This window comes from Plecotus auritus, assembly GCF_963455305.1.
Source record: "Plecotus auritus genome assembly, chromosome: 1".
NCBI classification, from domain to species: Eukaryota; Metazoa; Chordata; class Mammalia; order Chiroptera; family Vespertilionidae; genus Plecotus; species Plecotus auritus.
In genome coordinates this window covers 76,715,028-76,726,503 of record NC_137770.1, presented here as the reverse complement: position 1 = coordinate 76,726,503, position 11,476 = coordinate 76,715,028, and the positions used below count along the sequence as shown (strand labels likewise).

At 39.2% G+C, this 11,476-nt stretch overlaps 1 protein-coding gene across 3 annotated transcripts in view; it reads left to right on the top strand.

Moving 5' to 3' along the window:
• The first annotated feature begins 2,024 nt into the window (after positions 1–2,024).
• The window catches only part of CDIN1 (CDAN1 interacting nuclease 1), a 249,917-nt gene continuing 240,465 nt past the window's right edge, over positions 2,025–11,476 (top strand). For 2 of the 3 annotated variants that reach the window (XM_080687850.1, XM_080687849.1), the window contains exon 1: positions 2,026–2,368. In XM_080687850.1, the coding sequence (XP_080543976.1) occupies positions 2,268–2,368 (101 nt within the window). In that variant the 5' untranslated portion in view covers positions 2,026–2,267. Of the gene's footprint in view, positions 2,369–11,476 lie in introns of all 3 variants that reach the window. The other variant, XM_080687848.1, reaches the window with a different exon arrangement.

The window sequence follows — 11,476 nt, the reverse complement described above, 5'->3', positions numbered from 1 at the left end:
GCAAGCATTTCACATGAAAAGAACACTTAAAAACACCTAAACAACAACGACGACGAGAGGAATAACACATTTCTGCTTTGCTTCTATTTTGTGCTTAATAAACAACGCTACTGTCACTGCCAACAAAAACAGCAACATAACTGTGCTTTTCCCCTGGCACTAACTCTAAACAATCTACTGGATTTGGGTCAAAATTGTAAACTGCCAGCATGTTAAAAATAAAAACACAAAAACAAACCTGGCCTGTTCCTTAAGGGTTGTGAGGGTGAATGCAGGACAAGAGCCAGAGAGAAGAGTTACTATAAAAAAATAACTCGTGCAAACATCCTTGAACTGACGTTTTCTATAAAAATCTGTTGGCTGTGAATCGGAAAGAGGGAAGTGGGAGGGAGAATGGAATGGGGGATCAAGTGGTGTCTGCTTATCGTCAGCTAGCTTTCATGTAAAAGTCATGGCAGGGTCAGCAACAAACTAGCCAGGTGGCAACTCCAGGCCACGCTGCCATAAATAAATAGTTATGTACTAATGTCACACAACCAGAGCTAGATGCAAAGCATATGGCAAGAAAACTTTCTGATGTAAATATTCAGGGGGAAAAGCACACCAAAAGCATGGTTTCTGAATTCAGGATCCCTTGTTGTTACCGGGAAAATAAAGTGGTGAATCTTTTCAAAAAGATTCTTCGAAATGTAGATTATTCCTGTTCAAAAAATGCTTACCCTTTGGCCTAAGAGAGTGTGACTATTTGGTGTAGTCATTAAATACAAGAGAGTGGGCAAGAGCACAGACTCTGGAACCAAATTTCAGCAGTTTAAACTTTATGCATGCTGCTTACTCCTTGTCCTGACCTCTGGGAAGTTACTTAACCTTTTCAGGCCTCAGTTTATTCACCCTGTAGAAAGGGAGGTGGAAGGTGATAATGGCTTTGTACCTGCCTACAGGAAGTTAGAGGATTAAGTGAGTCAAAGCCTAGGGGGCCAGTTAAACAATATCAAGTAATCTACCTAGTCTAGGCTATCTGCTGTACAATATGCTGAGGAGTCCTTTACTTTCCTATTTAAGCTTGACATCTACCTCATTAATTAAAAAAAACAACAACACAATTTTACAGACAAAGGAACTGAGGCTTGGATGGATTAGGGAATTTATCCAAGGAGGCATATCTAAACTAAACTTCCAACCCAAACCTTATTCCAGATTGAAAAGAAACAAAAAAACCCCCACACATTCTCTAACAAACACTTTTTCATTCATTTGCTGAAAATGTTAAAATTTGAAAAGAAACACAACACATGGCCTTCTAAGAAACAAAATGATTTTTTAAAAGGGATTAAAGGAGGGTCTGACGTCCTAGAAAAGTGCCTCAGGAGATCTGAGGTCGCCTCAAGGCACCACGGAAAACAGTCAGACATTGACTCCTTTCTCCAAACATTTGTTCAGCGCCTACTATGCTCCTTGAGCTGGGGAGACAGACGAGGGAGGAAAAGGATTCCGTCCGTGAGCACCTAGCCGGGGGCGGGGGTGAGAGTGCTATTCTTCACTGCCGGCTGTTTGATGACGTCGTGTTTGTTTTCTAGTTTGTTTCCCAGCACGTACCAGCCGCCACGCGAGCTGCAGAAGCTTGGCTGGTGTCGTGTCTACAGAGACGCTGTGGTTTGGCCCTCGGCCCCGCCCTCGGAGTGCGGAGTCTTCGGGGAAGGCAGACTTTCTCTGTCGGTCTCCAATCCGAGACGCGTTAAAACCCGCGCTTTTGGAAACGTATTCAAACCGCGCGCCCTGGCAGCGGCTTTGCTGGCTCAAGTTTAGGGATCGCAGACCCCCATGTGCCCTTGCTGCCGGGTCTGTGAGCCAGGGCTTAGGCGGGCAACCCGGAGGGTGCATGGCCGGATCGCCCCAGGTGGATCCCAGGTGGTCGCTGCCGGGATACCTGCTCACGGAGACTTAGGCTCCGCCTCTGCCGAGGTCGCTGCTTCCTGATTGGTTTGCCCTTAATTGACATGGCGGCGGTTGCCTTCGGCTGGGCCCACTGCGGCTGCCCAGAAAGCCCTGGCCGGGCAAGCTGGTCTAAAGCCCGTCCCCGCCGCCACGGCGCAGCGGCTGAAGCCTAGGCTGTTTTTCGGAGGGTCGAGGGCTGGGGGACCCACCAGGGAAGTGGAGGAACCCGCGCCGTGCCCCTGTGTGTCCACCCCTGGTCCCCCGGGCACCAAGGCTGCTCGAGCCCAGGGTGTTTTTTACTTGTCCCGCCACCTCCCAGACTCTGGCCCAACATGATACTGACTAAAGCCCAGTACGACGAGATAGCCCAGTGCCTAGTGTCTGTGCCTCCCACCAGGCAGAGCCTGAGGAAGCTGAAGCAGAGGTTCCCCAGGTAAGTGCCCATCTCTCCCCTCTCACAGCCCTTTGCCTGCATCAGCTGTGCCCGGCAGCCAAGCCAGCCCTTAGGAACCACGTGTCACTCATGTCAGTGTGAGGAGAGCAGGATGGTGAAAGGTTTCTTCTTTCACCGGCCTTCTTCTGGAGATTCTCACTGGATGAATCAATTAAATTCAAGTTAACAGTTGTTTATTGAAAACTTGGTATGTGCTTAGTGATGGGTGCACAAAGTAGGTGCTCCATAAAATGTCTAGTGATTAATTGACAGATACTAGGGATGAATGACAGGAGGCAGGACCCCCCCCCCCCCCGCCCCCCGCTTAAAGTGGAAATACCAATTGTAGATTCAAAAGGAGGAAATGGAGAACCCTTTTCAATTGGCCCCTGGAAACAAACTAGGGAGCACAGGCCAGAAGGGGCCTCCTGAGTGACGATGGCTCTCTAATATAATTAAGGGCCCTCGAGTGTTCTCAAGCCAGCCAGAGAGACTGTACCCCAGAGATTCCACTCTTGGCTCAAGATTGGCCATTTGAACAAGCATATGTATACACGTTCCAGGTATATTTCATACTTCCCTCCACCCCAAAACACTTTTTTTTTTTTTTTTTTTTTTTTAGTGATTTTAGGATTATCCAACTTTCTAAGAAAGGACTTTAGGAAGTATAGATTTCCTCATTTTAAAAATGTGCAAACTGAATCCCAGACATTACACAAAGAACCGAGCCAGGACAAAGCAGGTTATTATATTTGTGACATGTTAAAGATTAAAATGCTTGTTTCCTTTTCTTTGATCTCAAAACCAAATTCCAACTTGTACCATTTTGTTTTATGGTACTGAGCATTGTAGCCCTTGGCCAATGGAGGACGTCCTGGTCCTTGACGTGCAATCCTTCAACAGACATCACCATAGAAATGTTTTCTTGAAGAAAGAGAGATTATTGGATAATTGGTATTAATAAAGTACAATTGAAGCATAAGTTGAAAGTCTTATGATCTCAGTTTTTTGAAGGACTCTGTTTTCCTAATCTGTAAAATGAAGGGATCTCTTTCTAAAATTATTCATATTTAATTTAAGGCAATATTTATCCTTTTATAGTCTAATATTTTTATCAGACTTGCTAACCAGGAACAAAACTGATAAATTGGAATTTAATGATCTGTCTTTAACTGTTGCCAACTCTGCCAATGAGCAGTGAATGGGTGAAGGCTCATCAGCTAAGGGAATAGGTAGATATTTCTGGATAGTTTTAAAATAGAACATACATTTAGATATTCTTCTCTCATGTACTTATATTACAGCTATAGTCTTGCTTTTCTTTTTTTCCCCCTCCCTCTTCTCCTTCGCTCTCATTCTTTTTCTTTTTCCATAGCAAGTACTTTGTCCTCTCCATAAGAGGTACCCTTCCCATACGTTTATGCACTTATGAAGTACACTTATGAAGGACTCCCTTCGTTTGGGGCACCAGGCTGTCTTGGTTATTCTCTTATGCGTTCTCCCCACCCACCCCCCGCTTTTATTCATAATATGCCCCAATACTTTTCACTACTTCAAAATACCACTTGAGGAATCACAAACTCTTCCACAGGAAACTATTTACAGAGGCTGCACTAGTCAGCAGAAGAAATTAAAGAGCCATTTAGCAGCATGGGTGGAAATTTTATAAAGAGTGTGATTTTGGACTTGGCTTCACTACAGCACTGTTTGACTTTATTTTATGTGTGTGTTTTTTCTTTTCTTTTTGTTGAATGTATGGGGTGACATGGGTTAACAGAATTATACAGGTTTCAGGTACACAGTTCTATAACATCATCTGTATTTGTGTTCACCAAGCACTGTTTTACTTTAGATGTTCCTTGCAAAGGACTTGCACAATCTTTAGATTTGATAGAGTTGGTCAGGTACGGACCTGAAAGATAATTTCTGGTGGTTCAAAGAGGTTAAATGACTTGTCAAACATACCAGAGATGTTTAATGGCTAAACACTGTCTTGAGTACAGGTTTCATAATTTTCAGTTCAGAATTCTATACTAAGCTTCCTTGATTAGTTTCAATATTATTAATAATAGCAGCAGCAATTGTTTTTGGTGACATTCACATACGGTGAGTTCTTAAAAATCAAAGTACTAAAATGTTTTAAAAAGTTGCTAAAATTTTTAATTTTTCTGATTTTAAAAGTAGGACATGCTCAGTAAAAAAAAAAAAAGAAAAAGTATTTATAATACTATAGCCCAGACATTTTTTTGTTACCATTTTATCTATTTCCTTCTAGTCTTTTTTTTCACACTAGAGTATTGTCTCTGCTAATATACTTTATAGGTCTTGCTTTTCTCAATTAACATATGGTGAGCATTCCTCATCTTCAAAAAGTCTTCACAATGTGTTTCAAATAGTCAATATCACATTCTAGATGTACCATTCATTTTCTTATTGTTGGATATCAAGAGGTGTTTTTTTTTCCTCTAATTTTTTAATATTATTTTTGTACATATATAATGCCAAGTCTGCTTATTTTCTTACTTTCCATTCCCAGGAATTGGAAATGACCATATCAGCAGTTTTCAAACTTTTAGTCTGCAGATCTCTTTACACTCTGAAAAAGAACATTTATTTACTGATATATTGGTTATATCTGTTGATATTTACCAAGATATAAATTAAATCTGAGAAATATAAGAAAATTTACTGATTAAAAATTAACTAATAAAGCAATTATATGTTTTTGTTAACATGTTATATTTAACATACTCGATTAACAACCATCATTTCGAAAAAGTAGTGAGAAAATGGCCATTTTATGCTTGTGAAAAATTTTTAATTGTCTCCCTTAATAGAAGGAAGATATCTGCTTCTGCATTCAACCTGCTCTGATATGTTGTTTTGACTTCAGAATTTGAAGAAACTCTGGCCTCAATTAGATATGTAGTTGGAAAGGGAAGAGTAATTTAATCGGCTTTTCAGATAATTGTGGATATTTTTGTTGCTACATAAAACCCAACAAGTGGTATTTTCTTAAAGGTTAATTGCAGTGTGGAATGTGAAACTGTATATTGGCCCTTTCCACTCTGTTATATTACAATCCGTTGGCCTGTCATGAACTTTGAGTGGATCTTTTACCTATGCATGACTTTTATCACCATGCATTGTTCACTTGCAAAATGTTGGTTGTGAGTTATACAGGTCTCCCAGATGTCACCGTTCATTATATAGCATGGAAAGAAATCACATTTGTTAATATCTTCCCTGATCTCATCAGAAAAATCTGTAAGATTTGAAGCTGTCACGCTTATGGTGATGGATACAGAATTATCCCTTGAAAGTTCACGTTTTATCATTGGTAACAAAAATTATCACTTGTTTTTCTTGAAGTGACAGGCTCACGTTGTTTATTTTTGAGGAAATGTCTGCCAGATACCCAAATCTGAATAATCATACTCTGTCCATCATTTAATCCAGTAAGAATGGTGTTTCATGGAAAAAGCAGCTAGTGCCCTAACCGTTTTGGCTCAGTGGATAGAGTGTCGGCCTATGGACTCAAGGGTCCCAGGTTCGATTCCGGTCAAGGGCATGTACCTTGGTTGCGGGCACATCCCCAGTAGGGAGTGTGCAGGAGGCAGCTGATTGATGTTTCTCTCTCATCGATGTTTCTAACTCTCTATCCCTCTCCCTCTCTGTAAAAAATCAATAAAATATATTTTTATTTTTATTTTTTTTTATATATTTTATTGATATTTCACAGAGAGGAAGAGAGAGGGATAGAGAGCTAGAAACATCGATGAGAGAGAAACATCAATCAGCTGCCTCCTGAACACCTCCCACTGGGGATGTGCCCGCAACCAAGGTACATGCCCTTGACCGGAATCGAACCCGGGACCTTTCAGTCCTCAGGCCGACGCTCTATCCACTGAGCCAAACCGGTTTCGGCTAAAATATATTTTTAAAAAAAGAAAAAGAAAAAGCAGTTAGTTCAGCTCTCAAACAAGCATACAAGTGCTTTTCCTTGAGATAGCCATCAGACTTCTATATGCAGTACATGTGCTTTGTATTTACTTCTTATTTGCTCATATAAAATGTTAAAAGGATGTGTATGCACAGGTTGAGTATTAATAAGTGAATTTGAAGATATTCCTAAGGAAAACTGGCTTTTTGTTTTCTGCAAGTATGTGAGTGTGAAGAATACAGTGACTCCTAGGACAGTTGTGCCCGGCCTTGACTTGTGCTCAGGAGCTGGCAACTTTACCCGCCATTGTTTTTGCACTATCATTGCACATACCACACAGGGAAAAGGCAAATCATGTCTTACTATTTCTATAAAGGTAATGTTGACCTTATAGACCCCCGAGACAGTCTCAGGGACTCCGGGAATTTATTGATCACACTTTGACAACCACTACCTATTTTAAATCAAAGGTATTTATGTTTTGAAGAATTCTGCTGTGTATTGACAACTTACTATAAAAAAAAGATTGTATTAATCCTTTTACCAACAGGGCATGGGAATATATATCTCTACAACTTTGCAAACATTGAAGAGAGTCATTATTTAATTTTTAACATGATGGATTGAGAATGACATCTTGTAATTTGCATTTTGATTATAATACATTGTATGTTTTCTCAACTGTTTATTGACCATTTAGTTTTCTTCTTGAATTACCTGCCTGGTGTCTTTTGCCTAATTTTGTATTGAGGTTTGCTATTATTGTTTATTGTTTATTGATCTGCATATGTTAAGGATGTTGATCCTTTATATGTTCATATTTTTTTGCAGATATTTTCTGTTTGCTTTTAGTAATTGTTCTATTTTGAAAATGCTTAACTTTAAATTTATGTGTGGTTTTTTTTCTCATTTTTTCTCTTATGCTGAGCAAGTTCCTTTCCTGTCCTATGATATGAAAAAGAAATCTTTCACTTAAATATTCTTCTAGGTTCTTTATGCCTTTCTTTCTTATTGTTAATCCTTTCATCTTTCTAGCTGAAATTTATTGTAGCATATGCTCAGAGATAAATTTTCCCCCAGCTTAATTTTTATTTCATATGGTGGCTTCCACTCTCTACTCTCATTCCTCCATGGTTTCTTTGTTTCCACTGAAATTACAAGTTTGTCTTTCTAAGTCAGTGCACTGAACCTGGGCAATCCCTTAGCTGCTCTGGTCTCAGAATTCTCCAAGTTGATATGAAGGGATAGGGCTTTGTGATATCTGATACCTCACAACTCCTAAATTCACCTTCATTCTATTCTCTTCTGCAATTTTACAGTAGCAGGACATTTGCCCCCAAGAATATAGGACATACTGTATTTAAGTACTTGCTGAGGACATCGTCATTGATTTGCATCTCTCAGATTATTTTCTGGACCTTCTTATTCAGGTCAAAGAACCCAGCCCAATCAACTGTTACTTATCAGATTATATTTTACTGCCTAAACACTACGTGTGTGTGTGTGTGTGTGTGTGTGTGTGTGTGTGTGTGTATATATATATATATATATATATATATATACTAGAGGCCCGGTGCACAAAATTTGTGCATGGGGGGGCAGGGAGGGTCCCTCGGCCCAGCCTGCGCCCTTGGGGGATGTCCAACTGCTGGTTTGTGGGAGGCAACCGGCAGGGCACTTGCCAGCCAGTCTGCCCACCCCCCCATTGTCACCGCTAGTCGCCTCCCTCTCGGGGGGCAGTGGTGGTGGAGGTGGCAGACGCTCAGCACAGGAGCTGCCCCCGGTTGGTGGTCAGTGTGCATCATAGAGACCAGTTGTTCCGCTGGTTCTTCTGGTTGGTCAATTTGCATATTAGGGTTTTATTATATAGGAAGGTGACTGTTCTAGAGAAACATCAAAAGGAGTATTTAAAAACTAATTTGGCTAGGCTTTCTATGCTTAAGCCAATACATTTCATTCATTTTCTTGAGCTCTTTACCTATCTCTACCCTCCTCTCTGTCTCTCTCTCTGTCTCTCTCTCTCTCTCTCTCCCCCCCTCCCTCTCTCTCTCTCCCCCCCTCTCTCTTTATAAAATGAAATAATTTTAAACTTACAGAAAAGTTGCAGAAATATTGTAAGAATTCCAATATACCTTCCACTCTGCTTGCCATAATGTTAATATATTACGTAGCTATAGTATAATTGTCAAAATCAAGAAATTAATTTTTATGCAATACAGTTTATTAATTTATAGACCTTTTTTGAATGTTGTTTTTTGTTTGTTTTTCACTAATGACGTTGCTCTATTCCAGGATCCAATGTCCCATTTCTATCCCAGGATCACACATTAGATTTAATTGTAATGTTTTCTTAGTCACCTCCAATCTGTGACCTTTTTTTTTTTTTTTTTTTTTTACTATTGTCTTTTATGATCTTGACACTTTTGAAGAGCACTGTTTTGTAGAACATCCCTAAGTTTGTGTTTGGTGTTTTCTCATGATTAGATTAAGGGTAAACATTTTCGGCAAGAATAGCCCAGAAGTGACATGGTGCCCTTCTCAGTGCATCCTATCATGGGGTTCATGTCTTCATATGTCTTATTACTGGTGAGGTTGACCTTATTCACTTGGTTAAGGTGTGGTGCCTACCAAGTTTCTCCCTTGTACTTTATAAGGGATAGCCTTCAAGATTATGCAAATATCCTTTTTCTCACATCACACTTTCCCTCATGATTGTAACATCCATCAGTGGTGTTTGCATGAAACAGTTATTACTGATTTTTGCCTAATGGTGATTTTCTATTTCTCTCACTGGAATGCTTTTCAACTAATATCATCCACTATCACCATTTTATGTAAAACAATCCATCCTACAGTCAGTCCACGATTTTTTCTAGTTTGTGCATTTTATCCATCTCTTATAGCAGTTGGTCTATAAAAATTCACTGTGTGCTCACTATGCTTGTGGCACTATTTGGGTATTTTTAAAAGAAAACAGATAGATAGAATGATATAGTAATTAATTTTGAATAATTATAGTCCAAGGGAAGAGTTTAAGATACATCCCATAGCTATAAATTATTAAAATCATAGAAAACAGACCTAACTGGTTTGGCTCAGTGGATAGAGCGTAGGCCTGCGGACTCAAGGGTCCCGAGTTCAATTCCGGTCAAGGGCATGTACCTTGGTTGCGGGCACATCCCCAGTGGGGAGTGTGCAGGATGCAGCTGATCGATATTTCTAACTCTCTATCCCTCTCCCTTCCTCTCTGTAAAAAATCAATAAAATATTTTTAAAAAATCATAGAAAACAAAGGATTTGTTGCACAGTTAGATCCAATATGGTTAGTTAAGTGGGGTTCTTAGTGGAGATATACCTTTGTTGGAATTCTTTTGTTGGTGAACTAAGCCCTTTGGCACAAGTTTGATTTTTCCCTGAGTTCCCTTTCCATACATTAGCTATTTGGTTGCTCTTCATGCCTTTCCTTATAAGTCATAAATCAAACTCTTGCCACCATACATCTCTAAGCAAATAAGTGTCTTTACCCTATTGCTATATCTTTTCCCTTAGGGATCCTGGCTTAGTTTTTTTGTTTTTTTTAATGGTGCCTTCCACATTTCTAAGCATGATTTTCTGTCATTGCCCTTAACATCTACTGTTTCTACACTCTTGGATCACAACATAGGCAACCATTCACTCATGTGAGGCCGATCCTAGAGAAATCTCAAAAGTAGTGGTTAAAAACTCATTTGGTTGGACTCTCTGTGCTTAAACCAATATACATGATTCATTTTCTTGAGATCTTCACCTACCTCAACCTGAGAACTGGAATTAAGGCTGGCTCTTCTGTATCTTTGCCAGTGTTGAACTTAGTGGTTCTTGGTTGTTGGTGATAGATCTAGGGGTCCAGTCTGGTTGGGAGTGGAGTAGCTAAGGGATGTGCTTGGGACATGCACAACAATTTTATTTAATTTTTACATTTATTTAGTGTGGCTGAGTTTAATTTGGTGCTGCATTGGCTACAGTTTTTCATTTTTGAACAATGCATCCCCTTACCCCACCCCACCCGCCCGCCTGTCCCCATGGTGCATTTTTAAGTCAGTCCACTTTTCCCATAGGGTGACTTTTATACCATTGTTTTTGCTTCCTTTAACTATTTGTTCTTAGGAAGTGTCTTGGCACTGCCTCTTTTTATCTGAGTCACAATTGCCTCATCTGTAAAAGGAGGGATGAAGCTCCACAGCTAGGAAGTAGAAGGAAGCAGGATTCAAACTGTTCTTAAGGCTGTGGTGAGGATTAAGTGAAGTCATGCGTGTAAAAACACTTAGCTTAGTGTAAAGTCCTCGTAAGTAGTTAATGGAGGGTAAATCTGATTACTTTTGGAATTTAGTATATGGCCTATAGTAGAAGAAATATCTGCGTAGTAAACTTTTGAAACATAAAAAACAAAATTTTGCTTTGAAATTAAAGCCCAGAGATTTGTAGAAAATACATGTTTATGTGGGTCAGTTGATTGTGTGGCTGTGAACACATAGGCTTGATCATTAGTTGAATTGGTTCAAATATTCAAAACTTGCCCTAAATCTTTCATAGTTATATATAAATCCAGTTTTTAAAACCTAGATTCACTAATTTTTAAGAATTGTTACTACAATTGCAGTGTATAATTAATACTGTAGGGCTTGATTTACTTAAATTGGATGGTTATTCCATTGGCCTTGTTCTTTCAATTTGTGGTCAATTTCCTATACTTTGACAATATTGTGGTGGACCTGTGTTCCAAATAATGAGAGAATAACTTGTAAGGGGGAGAAATGCCAATGTTTTATTGAACTGAAAATTATTCTGGTGAATTTGCCAAAGAAATAAATTATTTTACATGACTTTCAAAATAATATTCAGATACTCAGGAAGTATATATATAGGAGTTTTCTCTATTAGTCATTAGAGAAAACCTCAGATAATGTTATCCCAAGAAGGACCCACATGCTGACTATATTTCTTATTAGTGTGAGGGAAACTTTTCCTCACACACAATTAAATTATTGACTTCATTTTAAGTCTATATTCAGGCATTAAACTTTAGTCTATTAAGTAATAACCCACACCAAAATGTATGCTGGTACAATAAAGAGGAATTATATAATTCCCTAGGAGAAAAATGTTCAATATCCTATCTAATAAAG